The sequence below is a fragment of the Accipiter gentilis genome, chromosome 16 (genome assembly GCF_929443795.1).
Source record: "Accipiter gentilis chromosome 16, bAccGen1.1, whole genome shotgun sequence".
NCBI lineage: Eukaryota > Metazoa > Chordata > Aves > Accipitriformes > Accipitridae > Astur > Astur gentilis.
In genome coordinates, this window is record NC_064895.1 from 622,796 (window position 1) to 643,263 (window position 20,468).

General features: G+C 68.6%; 2 protein-coding genes across 12 annotated transcripts; one reads left to right on the forward strand and one right to left on the reverse strand.

The window, feature by feature from the left end:
• Positions 1-54: 54 nt before the first annotated feature.
• On the forward strand, positions 55-8,718 carry SMARCC2 (SWI/SNF related, matrix associated, actin dependent regulator of chromatin subfamily c member 2). Of its 7 annotated transcripts, none has more exons than XM_049818824.1 (29): positions 55-228; positions 396-515; positions 1,622-1,707; positions 2,029-2,110; positions 2,190-2,282; positions 2,383-2,452; positions 2,610-2,679; positions 2,801-2,876; positions 2,965-3,096; positions 3,192-3,307; positions 3,426-3,550; positions 3,660-3,719; positions 3,816-3,853; positions 4,140-4,270; positions 4,368-4,439; positions 4,530-4,643; positions 4,747-4,900; positions 5,032-5,124; positions 5,357-5,473; positions 5,544-5,606; positions 5,684-5,942; positions 6,381-6,542; positions 6,627-6,691; positions 6,782-6,911; positions 7,000-7,166; positions 7,274-7,408; positions 7,511-7,832; positions 7,943-8,314; positions 8,532-8,718. In XM_049818824.1, exons 1-29 carry the CDS (start codon positions 118-120, stop codon positions 8,606-8,608), a joined length of 3,612 nt encoding a protein of 1,203 aa, XP_049674781.1. In that variant the 5' UTR covers positions 55-117; the 3' UTR covers positions 8,609-8,718. The 7 variants fall into 7 exon arrangements, with proteins under 7 accessions (XP_049674781.1, XP_049674777.1, XP_049674780.1 ...); XM_049818820.1 differs by having other exon boundaries at positions 62-228; positions 5,354-5,473; XM_049818823.1 differs by having other exon boundaries at positions 62-228; positions 5,354-5,473; positions 7,943-8,026.
• Positions 8,719-9,083: 365 nt separating this feature from the next.
• Positions 9,084-20,373, reverse strand: LOC126046437 (myosin light polypeptide 6). Of its 5 annotated transcripts, XR_007508329.1 has the most exons (33): positions 20,044-20,360; positions 19,183-19,224; positions 18,947-19,081; positions 18,773-18,846; positions 18,516-18,588; positions 18,310-18,399; positions 18,151-18,206; positions 17,931-18,054; positions 17,660-17,836; positions 17,314-17,396; positions 17,155-17,203; positions 17,000-17,089; positions 16,795-16,887; positions 16,635-16,706; positions 16,474-16,560; positions 16,118-16,267; positions 15,910-16,041; positions 15,358-15,534; positions 15,079-15,161; positions 14,943-14,991; positions 14,760-14,849; positions 14,558-14,653; positions 14,407-14,478; positions 14,233-14,319; positions 13,982-14,128; positions 13,755-13,894; positions 13,448-13,546; positions 13,223-13,354; positions 13,020-13,125; positions 12,900-12,949; positions 11,284-11,311; positions 10,489-10,632; positions 10,364-10,404 (listed from the first exon to the last, which is right to left on the reverse strand). XR_007508329.1 is itself a non-coding variant. In XM_049818832.1 (31 exons), exons 1-31 carry the CDS (start codon positions 20,308-20,310, stop codon positions 12,746-12,748), a joined length of 3,156 nt encoding a protein of 1,051 aa, XP_049674789.1. In that variant the 5' UTR covers positions 20,311-20,373; the 3' UTR covers positions 12,715-12,745. The 5 variants fall into 5 exon arrangements, 3 of the variants coding, with proteins under 3 accessions (XP_049674790.1, XP_049674791.1, XP_049674789.1); XR_007508330.1 differs by lacking the exon at positions 15,910-16,041 and having other exon boundaries at positions 20,044-20,359; XM_049818832.1 differs by lacking the exons at positions 10,364-10,404; positions 10,489-10,632; positions 11,284-11,311 and adding an exon at positions 12,715-12,779 and having other exon boundaries at positions 20,044-20,373.
• Positions 20,374-20,468: the final 95 nt, after the last annotated feature.

A 20,468-nucleotide genomic window follows, 5' to 3' on the forward strand; every position in this document is an offset into this window, starting at 1 on the left:
TCCCGGGACCGGCAGGGGGCGGTAGAGCGGGCGCGGGGCGGGGCGGGGCCGGCAGGGGGCGGTAGAGCGGGCGCGGCGCGGCGGGAGGCGGCGGGAGGCGGCCCGGCCCGCTCGAAGATGGCGGTGCGGAAGAAGGACGGCGGCCCCAACGTCAAGTACTACGAGGCCTCGGACACCGTCAGCCAGTTCGACAACGTCCGCCTCTGGCTCGGCAAGAACTACAAGAAGGTAGGCCGCGGCGGGGGGCGGGGGGCGCCGCCGCCGGCCCCCGCCCCGCCGGGCCCGGCCTGTCACGGCCCCGCCGCCGCCATCGCCGCCCCCGCCCCCTCCCCGGGCCCGGGCCCGGGCCCGGCTCCGGCGCTGACCCCCCCACCCCCTCCACCCTGCCCCCGCAGTACATCCAGGCCGAACCCCCCACCAACAAGTCGCTGTCGAGCCTGGTGGTGCAGCTGCTGCAGTTCCAGGAGGAGGTTTTCGGCAAGCACGTCAGCAACGCGCCCCTCACCAAGCTGCCGGTGAGCCCCCGCCGCGGCGGGCAGCGGGCAGCCGGTGGCGGCACCGGGGACGGGGACGCGGTGGGCCGGGGGCTGCGCCCCGGTGCGGGATGAGGCCCAGCGACACCCGGGGACCTGGGGACAAGGCCCCGAGCAGGGACAGAGCCCCAAAGACGGGGGGGGGGGGGGGGGGGGACGGGACGGCAGCCTCGTGACCCAGGGACGAGGCTCCAGAGAGCCGGAGGCAGCGCCCCGAAGAGCTGGGGACAAGGCTGAGCAGGGACAGTGCCCCAAAGACCCAGGGAAAAGGCCCCAAAGACCTGGGGACAAGGCCCTGAGCGAGGACAGCACCCAAAGACATGGGGACAGCACCCCTGTGACCCGGGGACAGAGCCCCACTGAGCCGGGGACGAGGCCCTGATGACCCAGGGACAAAGCCCTGAGAAGGGACGGCACCCCAAAGACCCGGGGACAACACCTGAATGAGCCGAAGACAAGGCCCCAAAGACCTGGGGACAAGGCTGAGCAGGGACAGTGCCCCAGTGAACCGGGAACAAGGCCCTGAGCAGGGACAGCACCCCAAAGACCTGGGGACAAGGCCCCAGTGACCCAGGGACAGCGCCCAACCACGGACAGCACCCAGTAGCCGGGGACAGTGCCCCAGTGCAGGACAGCGCCCTGGTCAGGCACGGTGCCCCAGTGTCCTGGGGACAGTGGCCGGTGACACTTGGGCACTGTCCTGCTGGGAACAGCCCCCAGCCAGGGTCTGTGCCCCAATGACCAGGGGACAGTGTCCCACCAGGGACAGCACCCCAACACTGGGACAGGGCCCTGACCACAGACAGCACCCCAAGGACCCAGGACAACACCTTATGGACCTGGGGACTGCACCCTGGGGACCCCAGGACAGCATCCCGGGGACCTTGGGACCCGACACAGGGACAGGTCCCCAACTGGGGTCAGTGACTCAACACCGCAGGGACTGCATCCCAGCCCAGGGACAGAGCCCAACAAGGGGATGGCACCCCAACGTGGGGATGGCACCCCGCCCAGCTCCCTGCCACACCAGGAACGCAGCCCACCCTGCGTGGCCGCCCCCCCCCCCGACTCCTTTCTTCCCGTTACAGATAAAATGCTTCTTGGATTTCAAGGCGGGAGGAGCCCTGTGCCACATCCTGGCAGCGGCCTATAAATTCAAGAGCGACCAAGGATGGTGAGCGCCTGCCTGCACCTGTCGGGGCTGGGGGTCCTGGGAGCAGGAGGGGGCCGGGGGGGGCGGGTCACAGGGCCAGGTTGGGGGTCCCCTCCATGGGAATGCCCTGGGGTGGCCTTGGCCAGGGCCTGCACAGGGGTGGGCTGATTGTAGGGCACCCACCTCCATAGCAAGCAGGTGCTGGGGAATGTCCCCCTTCCCGTCACCATGGACCCCTGATGGGGTTCAGGCGCGTGTCCCCCCCCGCCCCCCAGGCTTTGGATGCTGACGAGGAGACCTGAGCTGTGGCTTTCATGAGAGTCGCTCTTTTCTTCCAATAAGGCGGCGTTTCGATTTCCAGAATCCCTCGCGGATGGACCGCAACGTGGAGATGTTCATGACCATCGAGAAATCCTTGGTGCAGGTAGGAGGCGCCGCCCCTGCCCCCACCCTCGGGCCCCCCCCCTCCCCCACCCGCTCACCACTCTGCTCTCCTTCTCCAGAACAACTGCCTGGCCCGGCCCAACATCTTCCTGCACCAGGAGATCGAGCCCAAGCTGCTGAGCAAGCTGAAAGACATCGTCAAGAGGCACCAGGTCAGTGGCAGCGCCAGGGTGGGGGGCATGGGGTGGGGGCCCATCCAACACCTCATCCCAGGCACTCAGCCCCAGACCCACTCCCTCGCTCTCCTCGCAGGGCACGGTGACCGAGGACAAGAGCAACGCATCCCACATTGTCTGTCCTGTCCCCGGGAACCTGGAGGAAGGTGGGTGCAAGGGGGAGCCCCCTGCTCCGAGCTCATGGCGAAATGCCGGGGAGGGGGGTGGTGTTTGGGGGCCAGAGCCATGCTGGGCGTCACGGGCAGCTCTTGGTGGGACAGCGGGTCCGTGCTCAGTGCTGGCCCTGCTCTGTGTCTCCCACAGAGGAGTGGGTCCGGCCAGTCATGAAGCGCGACAAGCAGGTCCTGCTGCACTGGGGCTACTACCCCGACAGGTGAGGGGGGCCGGGCAGGGGTTGTGGGGACACGGCTGAAGCCTGATGGAGCCTCCCCATGCCCACGGGGCACCCACACCGCTGTGGATGCCACTCTCACCCTGTTCCTCTGCACCCGCAGCTATGATACCTGGATCCCTGCCAGCGAGATTGAGGCCTCTGTAGAGGATGCCCCAACACCGGAGAAGCCCCGGAAGGTAACAAGGTCCCCCAGGGCGGGATGGCAGCTGCAGCCCCCTCCTCTGCCTGCTGGCTGCCTGACGTGCCTGCACCCCTGCCCGGCAGGTCCACGCCAAGTGGATTCTGGACACAGACACCTTCAACGAGTGGATGAATGAGGAGGACTACGAGGTGACAGACGAGAAGAGCCCTGTTGCCCGCAGGAAGAAGATCTCAGCCAAGACACTGACAGACGAGGTCAGAGCGGGGCGGCAAAGCCATGGCGGGGGAAAATGGGGGTCTCTGTTTGATCGTTCCACTTGGTTGGACCCAGTGACCCCCGTCTCCCCCAGGTGAACAGCCCTGACTCGGACAGGCGGGACAAGAAGGGAGGCAACTACAAAAAGCGAAAGCGCTCGCCCTCCCCCTCGCCCACCCCAGAGGCTAAGAAGAAGAACGCGAAGAAGGGGTGAGCCCAGGCTGGGGCAGGGTGGCAGGATCAGATCCAGCCCCAGGGCAGGGGCTGTGGGGGGTTGGGCCCTGGGGTGCGGTGGTGACTGGGACATGGAGGGTCTCTCCCTTCACAGACCCTCCACCCCCTACAACAAATCCAAACGGGGGCACCGTGAGGAGGAGCAGGAGGACCTGACGAAGGACATGGATGAGCCCTCTCCCGTCCCCAACGTGGAGGAGGTCACCCTGCCCAAGACAGGTCAGGGTGGGGAGCCAGCAGCCCCCCCCACGGGGTCCCCCCATCACAAGCATGGGCTGGGGTGGGGGCCCATCCCTGGGGTGCTCAGCGCCACTTCCCTCTGGTGCAGTCAATACCAAGAAGGACTCGGAGTCTGCGCCTGTCAAGGGGGGCACCATGACAGACCTGGGTGAGTCCAAGGCGCCGGGGCCAAGCACCAGGACAGGTCCCCTGGCACCACAGACCTGGTGGTGCCCAAACCTGCCCCTGTTCTCCTCTCTTCCAGATGAACAGGAGGACGAAAGCATGGAGACAGCTGGCAAGGTAAGGCCCAGGCCCATTCCTTCCTCCCTGGCCCAGCACTCCTCCAGGGAAGATGTTCCCACCCCAGCGTGGCGGTCACCATCGCTGGATGGTCGCCTATTTATCCCTCTTTCCTTGTCCCTCTTTTGGGGACAAAAGGGCCCCTTTCTGCCCTCCCTGTCATCACTGGGGCCACATGTAGTTTTGCCCTGTGCTTTTGGCCTCATGCTGCTCTCAGTGAGGATGAGGAAGGATCCAAAAGGGGGGCTCAGAACCCCCATGCCCATGTGGTGCTGGTCTCTGGCAGGATGAGGAGGAGAACGGAACTGGCAGCAAAGGGGAGCAGGCCAAGAACCCCGACCTGCACGAGGACAACGTGACGGAGCAGACCCACCACATCATCATCCCCAGCTACGCCGCCTGGTTTGACTACAACAGGTACAGGACAGCTGAGGATGAGGATGATGCCACAGGGCACCAGCCAGGCCATGCGGGGCTGCCAGGCCAGGCCCTCCCTGAGTGTCTCATCTTGCAGCGTCCACGCCATCGAGCGCCGAGCCCTGCCCGAGTTCTTCAATGGCAAGAATAAATCCAAGACCCCCGAAATGTGAGGCCAAACCCCCACCCACCCCTTCCCCATCCCTCCTGGTGCCGGTGGGGCCGCAGTCAGCACTGACACCTTGCCTCTCTCCCCCAGATACTTGGCATACCGCAACTTCATGATTGACACGTACCGGCTCAACCCCCAGGAGTACCTGACCTCCACGGCGTGCCGCCGCAACCTGGCTGGGGATGTCTGTGCCATCATGCGGTGGGTCTCTAGCGCCGGTGGGGTTGTGGAGGGGCAGATCGGTTTGGCACCTTGGTGCTGGCAGAAGGACCGGCAGGGTCGTCTGAGCCCTGGCTCTCCGCAGGGTCCACGCCTTCCTGGAGCAGTGGGGCCTCATCAACTATCAGGTGGATGCCGAGAGCCGGCCCACCCCCATGGGCCCCCCACCGACTTCCCATTTCCACGTCCTGGCTGATACGCCCTCGGGGCTGGTGCCGCTGCAGCCCAAAACACCCCAGGTGGGTGCGCGGGGGCGGCCGCTTCTCACCCAGCCACGTCCCCCCTCTGCCTTCCCCCGGTCCCCGCGGGGGCCGGGCGCGGGGTGGGGTGGGGGGGTGGGGGGATCGCACAGCTTCGATCCGTGCCTCAGGGCCGGCAGAGCGACGGTGACGCCAAGACGGGCCGCAAGAGCAAAGAGATCGAAGACCTCGTCACCGAGACGGTGAAGGGGAAGCCGGAGCTGGTAGGCGGCTCCTTGGGGTCCATCCCCCCGCCGCTGGCCGAGGAAGGCTCCTTCCCTCCTCCCCCTCGCGCCCCGCATGCCGCCCTGCCCCGGGGAGCAGGGACGCGGGGGGGACACCGTGACGAGATGGGACACAAAGGCTTCTCTGGGATGGGGTGGGGGCAACCAGCATCCTCGCGGCCTAGCCCCCACGGCCGTGTCCCCAGCGTCCCCTCTCCTCCCCTGGCAGCAGACCTCGGCCTCGCAGCAGATGCTGAACTTCCCCGACAAGAGCAAGGAGAAGCCAGCCGACATGCAGAACTTTGGCCTCCGCACTGACATGTACACCAAGAAGAACGTCCCCTCCAAGGTGGGCACCCTCTGTCCCTGTCCCCGTCTCCCCCGCTTGCCGCCGCTCACCCTTCTCTTTCCCCCCGCAGAGCAAAGCTGCTGCCAGCGCCACGCGGGAGTGGACGGAGCAGGAGACGCTGCTGCTGCTGGAGGTGAGTGGGGATCCACGGGGAGTGGGGTGCAATGGGACTGCCAGCCCATGCTGACAGCCCCCTGCTCCATCCCACAGGCCCTGGAGATGTACAAGGATGACTGGAACAAGGTGTCGGAGCACGTGGGCAGCCGGACGCAGGACGAGTGCATCCTACACTTCTTGCGGCTGCCCATTGAGGACCCTTACCTGGAGGACTCAGAGGCATCCCTGGGGCCGCTGGCCTACCAGCCCATCCCCTTCAGCCAGTCCGGCAATCCCGTCATGAGCACCGTCGCCTTCCTGGCCTCCGTCGTCGACCCCCGCGTCGCCTCCGCCGCCGCTAAGTCAGCTCTGGGTAATGCGTCCCCTCCCGGCGGGGCATGGCGTGGGTGGGGGTCTGGCCGAGTCCTGGGGGGGACAGGGCTGAGTCCTATAGGGAGGTGGGCTGAGTCCTATGGGGAGATGAATGAGTCCTGTGGGGAGTCTTGTAGGAGAATGGGATGAGTTCTGTAGGGAGACAGGACAAGTCTTATGGGGTAATGGATAAGTGCTATGGGGAGAGAGGGAGAGTCCTATAGGGAGAAGGGCTGAGTCCTATAGGGAGTCCTACAGGGTGGCAGGATAACTCTTATGAGGAGATGGGATGAGTCCTATAGGGCATTCTGTAGCGAGGCAGGATGAGCCTAACAAGGGGATGGGACAAGTCCCCTAAGAGATATAGAATGCTGAGGACCAGGGCTGGCTCCAAGGGGTGTTGGGGGCCCCACTGAGGGCCCACGGCGCTGCCTGGCAGAGGAGTTCTCCAAGATGAAGGAGGAGGTGCCCACGGCCTTGGTGGAGGCCCATGTCCGCAAGGTGGAGGAGGCGGCCAAGGTGACGGGCAAGGCCGACCCCGCATTCGGGCTGGAGAGCAGCGGCATCGCCGGCACCACCTCCGACGAGCCGGAGCGGATAGGTGAGGCGGGGTGGGTCAGTGTGATGAGTTTGCTAGGCCTGGGGCGGGCAGCAATGGGGCCTGACCCTGTGCTTGTGTCCCCAGAGGAGAGTGGCACGGAGGAGGCGCGGGCAGAGGCGCAGCCGACAGAGGAGAAGAAGGAGGCCAAGGTATTGGCTGGCCCTGGGAGGGAGTGCGGGGGTCTGGGGAGGGTGGCTGGCACAGGGACTCAAGCAGCCACGGGGCCGGTCCCTCCCCAGGAGCCGCGGGATGGTGCCGCGGAGGACGAGGCGAAGGAGAAGGCCGGGGAGGCACCCAAGAAGGAGGAGGAGAAGGGGAAGGAGGTAGAGGGCGAGAAGGAGCCTGACAAGGGTGATGGTGATGGTGCAGGTGAGTGGGGGGCCCGGCTGGGCTAGGGTGGGATGTTGAGCCCCCCCAGCTCTGCCCTGCCGACACAGCCCCCCCCGTCCTGCCGCAGGGGAGCCAGAGAAGGAGAAGGAGGCGAAGGAAGGGCTGGATGAGGCGCCCAAGGAGCCACCAGAGCCTGAGGCCGAGCGCAAGGCCAAGGTGGAGCGGGACATCGGCGAGGGGAACCTCTCCACCGCTGCCGCTGCTGCCCTGGCCGCTGCTGCTGTGAAGGCCAAGGTGAGGGGCTGGGGTCAGGGCTCAGGGCAGGGGGGCCGTGAAGCCTGGGCACGGGTGCTGACACCCCCCCCCCCCCCGCCTCTGATACACCACCACCCCCCCCTCAGCACTTGGCAGCAGTGGAGGAGCGTAAGATCAAGTCGCTGGTGGCACTGCTGGTGGAAACGCAGATGAAGAAGCTGGAGATCAAGCTGCGGCACTTCGAGGAGCTGGAGACCATCATGGACCGGGAGCGTGAGGCCGTGAGTGATACCCGTGGCGATGGGGAGGGGAAGCCAGGCGCTTGCCCCCACTCTAGCATCCCCTGCTGACGGCCCCTCTGCCCCGCCGTGTCCCCCCCCCAGCTGGAATACCAGCGGCAGCAGCTGCTGGCGGACCGTCAGGCCTTCCACATGGAGCAGCTGAAGTACGCGGAGATGCGTGCCCGCCAGCAGCACTTCCAGCACCTTCAGCAGCAGCAGCAGCAGCAGCCACCCCCGCTGCCACCAGGGGCCCAGCCCCTGCCCGCCACCGCCGCTGGTGCCCCCCTGGCCCCCGCCGCCCACCCGCTGGGCGCGCCACCCGCCCCCGCCATGGTGGCCCCCGCCGAGCCCGTGGGGCAGCCGCTGCCCGGTGCCCCCCCGCCACAGCCACCCCCGCCGCCGGGCGCCCCGGCCGTCCCGCACGGTGAGTCAGGGTGCTGAGGCCTTGGGTTGGAGGGGGAGGGGTGTCTGAATGCCAGGGTCTTGGCACCGACACCCCCCCCCCCCGCTCCCTGCTTCCCGCTCTCTCCGCAGCCCCGGCGCCGTTCCCTGGGCAGCAGCCGCCGTCCCAGAGCCTGGCTGGGAGCCTCGGTGGCAGCGGCCACCCCGCCGTGCCCGGTAATGCGCCCGCGGCCCTGCCCTTCGGATTGCCTCCATCCGCCATCCCATTTAGCATGGCTAACCCCCCCGCCGAGCCCCTCGGCGCCACTTTCCCCGCTAACCCGCCCGCCCTCCCGCTGCATGGGGCCCTCGCCAGCAGCATGCCGTCCGGGGGGCTGCCCCCCACCACCCACCCACCCAGCCTGGCCCTGCCGCACCTCGCGGGGGGCTCGGCCGCCGCGCACAGCCCCGCCATCGTGGCCGCCGTGCAGGGAAGCCTCCTTCCCAACCCCGGCCTCCTCGCAGGTGAGACATGACGGGGGTGTGGGGGGGGACCCACCGGGAACAGGGAGGGGGGAACCCACCGGGAGGGACTCAGGGAGGGGGGGGAACCCACTCACAGGCATGGGGCGGGGGGGGGCTCAGCCCATCCCCAGAGCTGTGGGGCAAGAGGTGCTCGTGCACCCCTTTGCCCCCCCCAGATGTGACCCCCCCCCCCGCTCTTTCTTTTCTCTCCCTGCAGAGCAAGGCCCCCCCCTGCAGACGGACCCCATCGCGCCCAGCCCCAGCACGGCCACCCCAGTCCCCCCCACGCAGTGAGCCCCCACCAGGGCCGAGGATGCCGCAGCCCCCCTCAACCCCGCTGCCACCACCAGCCTGGGGAGACCGGCCCCTCCCGCCCCTGCAAGGCACCCCAAAGGAAGCTGCCCCCCCCCTCCCCCGCCCCCCCAGCTTTGGTATTTTTTTATGATTGTCCTGGATTTTATTTAAGTGTTGGTCTCCCTGGGCGGGCCGGGGACCCTGCTCCCCCCCGGCTATTTATGAGACAGCTCCACTCCCCCCGGCACATGGGCATTCCCCCCTTCCAGCTCCTTCTCAGTTGTCATCCCCCCCAATTTTGTTTGTGTTTTGGGGTTTTTTTTGTTTGTTTTTGTTTTTGTTTTTTTTTTAAAAAAAAAAACCAACAAAAATAAAATTCCAAGTCCCTGGGGCGGGAAGAAACAAACAGCATCATGGTGCAGTCTGTCTGGGGGGGCCGGGAGGCGGGGACACACAGAGGTTCACCAACCCAGCGTCACCTTTCTGACACTTTATTTGATGCCGTGGAGCAATAATTTAGCCAGTGGGGCCACGAGCGGGGGGGCAGGGGGCCTTGGTGGTGGCAGGAAAACAAGGGAAAAGGCACAAAACCAAGAGTGATTGGGGGGGAATGGGGAACAACACATGATGACGTGAGGGGTCTTCAGCCGCTCAGCACCATCCGGACCAGCTCTGTGGAGAGAAACGGGGAGAGCAGGGTGAGGGGGGGGGGCAGGCTCCTGGGCCCCCCCAGCCCTTGTCCCGGAGAGAGGCAGGAAAACCAAAGTCAAACGGCTGAAGAGCGCAGGGAGGAACCGGCGTTGCTGCAGCCCTGGCCCCCCCCTGCCGGGGGGGGTGGTCCACTGGCCCCCCCCCACCCCATGCCAGCACCCACATCCCGGCCCCAGCACGCAGGGGGGCTCCATGCAGAGGGGCATGCGGGGGGAAAAGGGGGGAGGGAAGGAGGGGCTGCACCAAGGGCGAGAGCGCAAACCAGGCGGCCTTTTTTTTTTTTTTTTTTTTTTTTTTTTTGGCTTTTCTTAAAAAAAAAAAAGACACCACCGAAAAAAATAGGCAGAAAAAAAAAACTGGAAGTAACTGAGGGGAGCGGGGGGGGGAGGCGTACCCCTGCGGCGTCACCCTGACAAGATGTGTCTCACAAACGCTGGGAGGAAGGAAGGAGACATGATGGTCAGGGAGGGAGTGGGGCCGCGGCCGAGCCCCCCGGGGCCCCCGTCACCCCCATCACCCCTGGGACCCCCAGCACCCCTGGGACCCCCAGCACCCCCTACCCTCACCTTCGTAGTTGATGCAGCCGTTGCTGTCCTCATGCCCAGCCACCAGCTGCTCCACCTCCTCCTCCGTCATCTTCTCACCTGCGGGACAGCCTGTGTCACCCCATGGTGATTTGGGGGGGGGGGGGGGAACAACATGACACACTGGGGGTCCCCAGGGCTTGCTAGCCTTTGGGGGGGGGGGGGTGTGTCCCTGGGGCTAGTTGGGGGCTTGTGAGAATCCCAGGACAGGCTGGGAGTTCATGGAGTCCCTGGGGCTGGTTGGGTTTTGGGGGTGTTTGAGGGGTCCCTGAGGGCTTGCAGGGATTTGGGGACCTGTGGGGGGGAGGGGGGGGGGATGATGCTCACCCAGGGTGACGAGGACGTGGCGGATCTCGGCCCCCATGACGGTGCCGTTGCCCTCCTTGTCAAAGACCCGCAGCCCCTCCACGTAGTCCTCGAAGCAGCCCTGGTCCTTGTTCTTGGCGATGGTTTGCATCATGGGCAGGAACTGCTCGAAGTTCAGCGTTTTCAGGTTCATCTCTGTGGGAGAGAGACTGTCGGTGGGGGGGGGGGCCGGGGGGGTCTCGGGGAGTCTGGGGGGGGGTGGTGGTGTCCCCCACTCACCATCGCTCTTGGGGTTGCCCAGCACCTTCATGACCTCGGCGTTGGTGGGGTTCTGGCCCAGCGCCCGCATCACATCCCCGCACTGGCTGTACAGGATCTTTCCATCCCCGGTGCGGTCGAAGAGCTGGAACGCCTCCTTGAACTCTGCCGGACCCCCCCCCCCGCCCCCGTGTCAGCACCTCCGGGACCCCCCCAGGCTCACCGAGACCACCCCCCCCCGCCAGACCTCCCATCTGGAGGGATGCTGCATCCACAGACCCCACGCTGACGGAACCCCACCGCCTGCATCCCTGGGACCCCGCACCTTGGGGACCCCATTACCTGCCCCCCCCCCCCCCAACCTGGGACACCAGAAACACCCCCCCCCCCCCCGGCACCGGGTCGGGTTTCTTTCCCGGGCGGGGTCCGGTTTCCCGATGGAACCCGACGCCGGCGGGGATGGAGGTCGCCGCCCCCCCCCCGCCGCGTCGGGCGCGGCCGGGATGCTGCCCCCCCCCTCCCCGCCCCCGTCCCGGGAAGCCGGGCGGCCCCACCCCGCAGGAATGCGCGGCCCGGCCCCACGCTATGCCCATATAAGGGCAAATGGCGCAAAAGGGGCCCGCGCCCCCCCCCCCCCCCCCCCCGCCCCGGGGCCCGGTCCCGTTCCCACTCCCGCCCCACCGGCACGAACGGCCCCGCCCGGCCGGGACTTTGCCCCGGGAACGGCCCCACCCGCGGCCGCACAGGAAGCGCTGGGGGCGGCGGGGCCGGTCCCGGGGTGGGGGCCATGCCCGGTGCCCGGTGCCGGTCACTCACCCGCAGTCTGCTCCTCCGAGAAATCGCACTGCGGGGAGAGCGCGGCGGTCAGCTGGCACCGGTACCGGCCGCTCCCGGTGCCCGCCGACCGCCCCCCCCCGAGCCCCCCCGCCGCGGATCCAGCCGCCCCCCGCACCCCCGTCCCGCCCCCCCCCCTCCGCCCGCGCATCCCCCGCGGGACCCCCCCGGTTCCCGGTGCCCCCACCATGGCGGCGGCCGCTCCCGTTCCTGCTTCCCCGCTCTGGGCCGCGGGCGACGGGCGGGCGCTTTCTACCGACCGGCGTCACCGCCCGCCCATTGGCCGCGCGCCGGCTGCGTCACGGCGCGCTAATTAGGCGATGCATTATGCATGAGGGGAGGCGAGGCCACGCCCCTTCTCCTGGGGGGGATTTTTTGTCTATAGAAGGGCACGGAGCGGGGTCCGGTGGGGGGGGGGCGGCACAGCGATGGGGGACACCCCCACGAGTGACATCACCACGGGCACCCCCGTGACGGCATCGCATGGGTCACACCCTAACGGCCACACCCCATGGAGGGCACCCACCCCCCCAGGAGACACCCCAGTGCCCATACCCCACGGGGGACACCCCAGCGGTGGTCCCACGGGGGACACCTCAGCAGGAAGCAACCCGTGACAGCACCCCGTGGAGGGGGGGGGGGGGAACACACCAAGGACACCCCCCCCACCACCCCCCAGGCAGCACCCCAACAGGGACATAACGATGGGGACACCCCCCAATGGGGACACCCACACCCCGTGGGTGGCATCCCACCAGGACCACCACCATGGGGACACCTCAAGGAAGGGGGGGGACCACACATCCCACTGACCCTCTCCCATGGGGGACACCCCAGTAGGGCCACCAAGACAGGGAACACCCCACGAGGGACACCCATGGGGGAACCCCACAGTAGGGGGGACACCACAGACCCCAAGGGTCCCCCCCGGGACCCCCAAAACCACACGAAGCCACCGCCGCCGTCTCCTCCCTCCTTTATTACCGCAGCGGGGGGGGACATACATAGGGGGTCACAGCCCCAGGAAGGTGGGGAGGGGGTCGGCGCAGCGGTGGCACGGCGGTGGCATGGCGGTGGTGGCAGCGGCTCTAACAAAAGCATCTTCCCGGGGGGGGGCAGGGGGGGGCCGGGGGCAGAAGCCCAGGCTGGGCCCCCCCCCCATGCCAGGAGGCTCCTCGGTGGGCAAAAGGCACGAGATACGTAACAGTCTGGGGGGGCACGGGGGGGGGCCCAGCCTGGCCCCCACCCAGCATGTCTTTGGTCAGTGGCGAGGCTGGGGGGCCGTTGGGGGGGGTCAGCAGGAGCAGCCGGGGGGCCCGGTCGTCCCCCCTCGCCCTTCCCACAGCCCCAGGCACGGTGGGGACTGGGGGGCCCGGGGGGGGGGGCCCCGGGGGGGGGGGGCCGGGGGGCCCCGGGGGGGGGGCCCGGGGGGGGGGGCCTAGCTCTAGGGGCTGCTCCGCTCGTCCCGCAGCTCGTACCTGTGGGGGGAGAGAGGTTGGGGGGCACGGGGGGGGATGACACAACCCCCCCAACCCAGAGAGACCCCCTGGGAGTCCCCAGAGACCTCCCACACCCACCCTAGCACAGCCCCCACTCACCAGTGTGTTCCCCCTTCCGACAGATCCACCTGTGCCAGGTCCAGATGGATCTGGGGGAGATCAAAGGCTCAGAAGGGCCCCCCCCCCGACCCCCCCAGACCTCCCCAAAACCCCCCGTACCTTCCCCAGCACCTCCTTCTCCCGTGACATGAAGGACACGGTGGACTTGACGTGAGCTTCCAGCTTACGCCGCGAGGCTTCCTCGAGGGACACATCCCACTCGAACCTGGAGAGACTGGGCTGTACTGGGCCATACTGGGCAGCACCAGCCAGGCAAACAGTCGTCGTCGTGTCCCCCCCCCCCCGCCATCTCTCCCACCCACCTCTCGTTGAAGTCGGGGTTGAGGGTCTTCTTCTGCACGCTGGTCTTCCTCTTGGTGCTGCGGCTGCGGTCGGGCAGCAGCACCAGGGACACGTAGGGGTCCGGCAGCTCCTTCGACACGGCCCTCAGCTTCCTGGGGGGGATGGACACACAGCTCAGCGGGAGGGGGGGGGGTCCAAGCCCTGAGACCCCCCCCCCGTAGACCCCCCCCACCAGGTAGCCTCACCTGCAGGCATGGACGATGGCCACCAGCTTGCGTTCTTCCCCGTAGTACCAGAGCGTGAGCTGCAGCCGCCCCAGGGGACCCTCCGCCGGCTCCGGGTGGCTGTGGGGGGCAGAGGGTCAGTGGCCCCCCCACCCCGGACCCCTGGTGGGGGGGCTCGGCCCTGGGGGCTCATGCCCGGACCCCCCCCACCCCGGCTTAGGGTTTATAGCCCGAGCGGATGCAGGAATGGGAGCTGGATGCAATCTGGGGAGGGGGCTAGATGCTCCCTGGGGGGGGGGGAGGGGGATTGCGCCCCCCCCAGCCCTACCTGTCAGCCGGGAGCAGGCGCTGGCGCAGCCCCCCCGTCCCGCACTCCTCCCCCGGCGCCTCCGCGGGATGGGGGGCAGCGTCCCCCCCGGCCGGGGACACGCTACCGGCCCCCACCTCCACCTGCTGCGACACCAGGACCTGGGGGACAAGGGGTGGAGGGGGTGTGAGGGGCAGTCTCGGCCCCCCACCCCCCTCACCGCCCCCCCCCTCAATCCCAGCACTCACCCCCAGCTGCGCCCGCAGCAGGATCTGGCTGCCGGGACCCCCCCCGGCCAGCGGGAACCAGCCGTCCAGTGCCAGCCCCTCGGAGGCCAGGAGCTGGGGCAGGGGCAGGCTGAGGGCACCCAGGGGCTGCCCCCCCTCCTCCTTCACCTGCGGGGCACAGGGGGCTCAGCACCCCGGGACGGGACCCCCACCGCGGGGACGGGACCCCTGCCGTGGGGACAGGACCCCCGCTGCGAGGACGGGGCAGAGACCTGCAGCTCCAGCGACTCCACGTGGGGCCGCTTGATGAGGAAGGAGAAGCCTTCATCCCACACGGGCTCGGCCGACGGGGTGCAGGTCTGGGGGTACAAGAGCGGGTGAGAGACCCCCCCCAGCCTCATTACCCCCTTACCCTCTCCCGCCCCCCCCCCCTCCCCATGTCTTACCTTGGTCTTGGCGGAGACGTCGCGCACGGCCAGGCTGGCGAAGGCGGCGGGTGGCTTGGAGCCCTTCCGGAGCTGGGGGACAGTGGGGTGGGGACAATGAAGATGATGAAGATGATGAAGATGATGGGGGGGTGCCGGGGCAGCCACTCACCGGGAGGTCGGCGGCTCGGTCCACGAAGACGGAGAGGAGAGCGGCTGAGAGCTCCTCGCCCCGGGCGGGCTGCAGGAGGCTGTTGGTGTGCAGGACCTGGGGAGGGGGGTTGAGGGTGGGCTGGGGGTCCCGCCATGGTGTGGGGGCACACGGGGATGGGGACAGGGATGCTCGTCCTGGCGAGCCGGGGGCCATTCGTTACCTGCTCGAGGAGGGCAGTGCTGGGGCTGGGGGCCAGGCTCTCCAGCCGTACGTGCAGCCGCCCTGACTTCACCTCCTCCAGTGGCAGCCACTGGTGGGACAGGGAGGGTGGGTGAGACCCCCCTGCTTTGCTGCAGGCCCCCCCCCCCCCCAGGTGCAGCCCCCCCCCCGGTCTCTCTCCTACCTCGTCCACAATGCGACTGCTCAGCACCCGCCTCAGTGGCACCTTGCACCTAGGAGGAGGGGGGCGGCAGATGGTGAGGGCTTGGGGGGCCCACCACACAGCCCCCCGGCCCCCCCCGTGCCCCCCTAGCACCCACCGGCCCAGGAAGTCGTCCTTGTCGATGTCCTTGTCGAAGAGGTCGAACTCCACGTCCTGCCCTGGGACGTCATCCACGATCGCCTGGGCAGGGAGAGGCGGCACTGGTGGGGACACCCCCGGATGCCTGGGTCCCCTCCCAGCCCCCGTGCCTCAGTTTCCCCTCCTGGGGGGACAGACACGGGAACAGGACCCCCTCCCCGACACACCACATCCATGCCCACAGGACCGATGCCCAGGGTGGGGGCAGACGGGGCGCAGGGACCCCCCCCCCCGGTACCTCGTAGACCTCGTTCCAGCGGGGGTTGAGGTCCTCCTTGACCACGCGGCTGCGGAAGACCTTCCCGGCCACCCGCACCTTGGCGTAGGGGTCGGAGCGGCCCCGCACCACCCCCTTGAAGAAGTTGTCTTTGGCGATCAGGTTCTCGGCCTCCAGGAGATGGATCCGCAGCACGTGCTGGGGACACCGGGACGCGACAGGCGCTGGCACGGGGGCTGCCGGGCATGTCCAACCCCAACTCTCCCCAAGCCCTGACACCCCCTTCCTGCCATTTGAACCCCCCCCCCCCATCGTGGCCCCCAAGGACCCTCCCCAAGCCCCTGAGCCCCATCCTGCCCCCAGGACCCCCCATACTGCCCCCCAGCATCCCCCCCAGCCCCATCCTGCCCCCAGGACCCCCCAATCCCATCCCAAATCGCTCCCTCCCAGCTCCCCACACCGTTCCTCTCTGCAGGTCCCCTTGCCCCTGGGCCCCATCCTGCTCCCCCCCCCCCCCAAGCCCTCCAGCCTCCCCGGTGATGTCCCCCAGCTCCCCCCCCATCCACTCCCCACCTCAGTGCCAAACTGGGGGTCAGGACTAGCATGGGTGGGCCGGTGGGTGCTGTCGGTGGTGGCCGGAGGGTCTGGCTGACCTGAGGGGGTGGGTGGGGGGCCACCATCCTCAGGAGCATCAAGGAAGAGCACCTGCAGGGCTGGAGGTCAGCGGGGGGGGTGGGCAGGGGCAGTCCCCCCCCCCCCAGCCCCCCCAAACCCCCCTCACCCGCAGGACCAGCTTCATGTAGAGGCGGCTGCCGGGTCCCGAGTGCTGGAGCTGGAAGGGCTGGTCCAGCGTCAACTCTGGGGAGTCAAGCAGACGGGCGAGGGGCAGCGAGAGGGAGCCCAGGCTGCTCTGTCGGGGGTCGTCCTTCACCTGGGGGGGCACAGGGGTGGTCACGGGGATCCGGCAGAAACAGGGCACGGGGAGATTTGGGGGGAATATGGGGGAAAAATGGGGGAGGAATGGGGGTTGGAGGATTCGGGGGGGGGGAACAGGGACAGGGATTTGGGGGGATATGGGCAAAAATGGGGCTGGGGATTTGGGGGGGGATATGGGGGGACACAGGGTTGGGGTCTCGCCTGGATGTCCACGTCCTGGTTCACAGGGTCGTGCAGGAAGAAGCGGAAAGCATCTTCCCAGACGGGAGCAGATGTGTTATAGACCACCTGGGGGGAGCAGGATTAGACCCTCACCAGCCAGCCCAGCCCCTGCACCCCAACCCCTGGCCCCCCCGGCCCACCTTGCTCTCCCGTGTGACATCCTGCACTGAGACCTGCACCATGGGGTTGGGCTCCTTGCCTGGCTTCTTCATCTGCAAATAAAGGGGGGGCATCAGGGGGGGCCCCACACATCTCTGACCCCACAGAGCAGGGAACTGGCAGCCCTGGCCCCCCACTCACGGGCAAGTCTTCAGCCCGGTCCAGGTACACGACCAGAATGGCGGCTGATGGTGGATCAGGTTTAGCCACGATTGTCCGGTTCCTCTCCAAAACCTGGGGGATGTGCCCGGGGGCCGGGGGGGGAGTGTCAGCCGGCCCACCCCGTGACCTCACCCCAGCTGGGCTGAGCCCCAACAAACTCATCTCCGGGCTGAGCCCCGCTCACCTGGTCCAGTTTGGAGGCGTCGGACATGAGGGAGAGCCACTCCAGGCGCAGGTGGAGCCGTCCCTGGCCCCCCTCCTGCAGCGGGAACCACTGCGGGGCAAAAGGGTCAGCATGGCCCCCCCGGCCCCCCCAGCACCCCCTGCCCCGGCACCCACCTTGTCCAGCACCCGGGCCTTCAGCACCTCCCCGAAATCCAGCTTCATCCTGGGGAGGGGAGAGGTAGGAGAGGCCATGAGTTGTGGGCTGGGGGGCAGCAGCCAGCCCCCCACCCCCCACCCCAGACATCAGCCCGGCAGTCCGGCCCCCCCCCACACCTGCCCAGCAGGTCGTCCTGGTCGGGGTCCTTGTCAAAGAGCTCCACTTCCATCTCTTGCCCTGGTACCTCATGCACGATGAACTGGGGGACAGTGTCAGTGGGGGGGGACACAGGGGGTAGCCCCCCTCCCAAGCATAGCCAGGCTGGGGACCTCACGGGGGTCCCCCTGTCCAGCCCAGCTGTGTTTGGGGAGCTCCTGCCCCCACAGCCCAGCTGGGGACACTAGGAGTGTCCCTCTGCCCCCCACAACTGCAGCCAGGTCGGGGGGGACACGGGGGTCCCTGCAGCCCCCAACAACCCCAGCTGGTTTGGGGGGGTCCCCGGTGAAGGGGGGGGTATCTCACCTCATAGACCTCATCCCAGGTGGGGTTGAGGTTGTCGTCGATGACGCGGCTGGTGACAACCTGTGTGCCAACGCGCAGGACGGCATAGGGGTCCGACTTGCCCTCCACCAGCCCCCCCATGAACCGGTCCTTCGACCGCAGGTCCCGGGCACCCCGGAGGTGCACCCGCACCACGCCCTGTGGAGTGAGGGGGTTAGCCAGGGATAGGGGGGCCCGGTGCAAGGTGCCCCCCACTTCCCCGGGACCCACCCCCACCCCAGAGATTCCTTACCCGGGGCAGGGGGCAGCGGAGCTGGGCGGCTTCGTGCAGGTCGGGCACCAGCGGGACCAGGAGGCGGTTGGGCAGGACAAGGTAGGAGGAGATGGCGTCCATGATCATCGTGTCCGACATGGAGCTGGGGGGGGGTGTGGGCACAGTCACAGGCGGGGCCGTGGACAGCACAGTGGTCCCGGGGGGCCGGGAAGACCCCCACAGCTGGGCTGGGGCTCACCTGAGCCCCGGGATGTCCAGCAGGTTGGTCATCCCTGTCCAGTTGATGTCCAAGATCTGGGGGGGGAATGGGGTCAGAGGGGGGGGCCTGGACCCCAGCCGCATCCTTCTTGGGGGAGGTCGGGGCTGCCGGTCCTTTGGAGGGGGGGAGGGCACTCACCGGGCGCCGGATGAAGAACATGGTGAGGGCCCCCACGATCGGCACGTCCCCAAGGAGGGGCTCCAGGATGATCCGCAGCATCCCATGGAGCTGGGGGGATGTGAGATGTGACACCCCCCCCATGGCCACAGCCCCCCACCCTGCCAGCTCCCCATACCCCCAGCCCCACTGCCCCCCCAGAGCCGGGGCAGAGACCCCCCCCTCACCTGCATGCCTTTCACCCCCGCCTTGCAGAAGAACTTCTTCACCTCCACGTCGATCTGGACATCACCCACGTAGCTGCAGAGACACAACGGAGGAGTTGGGGGGTTGTCTTTGCCATGACACCCCCTTGGCCCTCCCCAGCAAGGGGGAGCTCCAGCATCTGCTGTACAGAGGGAGTCCCCAGCACAGGGGTGGGTGGGGGGTGTGCAGGGGACTGAGACCTGGCGCCTTCACCACATGGGTGGCTCCGGCCGCTCACCTGATGTTGAGGTCCAGCAGGATCTGCTTCTTGTGGGCGCCGGGGTGAGCCCTCACCCCCAGGACCCGGAGAGGCTGAGGGGGGGGGACAGCAGTGAGCCATGGGGGGGGGCAGTGATTGGGGAGCTGTTGGGGGGACACACACACCCCCCCCCGGCCCCGAGGGGAGCCCTACCTTCTCGCCCATGTCCACCTTGGTGAAGGTGAAGGTCTGTAGGTGGGTGTTGGAGGCTCGGATGGACGGAGCGATGTTCTCCACCAGCAGCTTCTCCATGTACTGCCCAAAAAAGGGCCAGGCCTGGGCCAGGACCTGCCGGCAGCAGGATGGAGGGACGGACACAGGGGGATGGATGGACGGACGGAGGGACGGACAGATGGAGGGACGCAGGGACGGACAGACGGACACCTCACCTTGTTCAGCCATTCTGCCCTCTCCACATCCGGGAAGCTCACCTGTGGGCAGATGGGCCGGGGGGGGTCCGTGAGGCTCGGGGGGGGGGGGGTGGGTGGAATGGAAAGGGGGGTGTGCGGGTTCCGGCCGGATGCGGGGCCGGGGGGGGCCGGGGGGAGGAAGCTCTGGCCACGGGTTTCACTCCAGTGCAACGGCACGGCCCCACCCAGCACCGTGCCTCAGTTTCCCCAACCGGCCCGGTGGGATCCCTGTGGGGTGGGACAGTCGCAGCTGGGGGGGGTGCGTGTGTGTGTGTGTGTGTGTGTGTGTGAGACCACCCCGTCCCCCCCCCCCCGCAGCTGTGACCAACATCTGGCGGCAGCTTCAGCCCCGCGGCCGAGCCCGGGCCCATCGTGGCCGTTCCCGGGGGTCCCGGTGGTGGGGGGTCCCGAGAAGGGGGGTCCTGAGAAGGGGGGTCCCGACCCCCCCAGCACCACGGGGACGGGGTTCTCGTCCCCCCGCCCCCCGCGCCCGGGCAGGAAACAGCCCCCCCGGGCACGGTGAGTCACGGCCCGGCCCCAGCCCTGCCGGAAGGCCCCGGGCGGTACCGGGGGGGGGGGAGGGAGAAGGAGCTGGGGGGGGTGGGTGTCACCCCATTGCGGGGGGTTAGAGCGGGGGGACCCCACTCGGGGGCCGCGCTGCAAGCATCTTGGCGGTCACGGCGGGGACATCAGTGGAGCGGGAGTGGGAGGGGAAGGGGGGGGAAATCCCGGCCCCGGGGGGGGTCCCGCCCGGCGCGGGGTGGGGGAGGAGCCCGAGCCGGTCCCGCTGCCGCCGCCGGGAATAACGGCACGGCGTCGGCTGGCGGAGGACCCGCTTACCCATGCCGGTAGCTCCCCGCGGGCCGCGCCCAGCCCGGCGGCGGCGGCGCGTACGGCGGCCTCCTCGTCTCGTTGCAGGCGGGCGGCCAACCTCATCCCGCGTTCCCGGGCCCGCCGCCGCCGCCGCCAACCGGCGTAAAGCGCCAACGCCAACACCAACGCGCCCGCGCCCAGCCCTAGCAACCCCGCCGCGTAAGCTGGCAGAGCCCAGAGCAGCCGCCGGCCCAGCGCGCCCAGCGCCGCCAGCCCCGCGCCCCGCCGCTCCATCCCGATCCCGCTCCCGTTCCCGCTGCTCCGCTACCGCTACCGCCGCCGCACCGGGCGGGGCCTCGCCGGCCACGCCCCGTTCTGCCCCGCCCCACCCCGCAGCACTGCGCCCGGCGCAACCATTGGGCGGAGCTCACGAGGAGGGGCGTGGCGGAGGG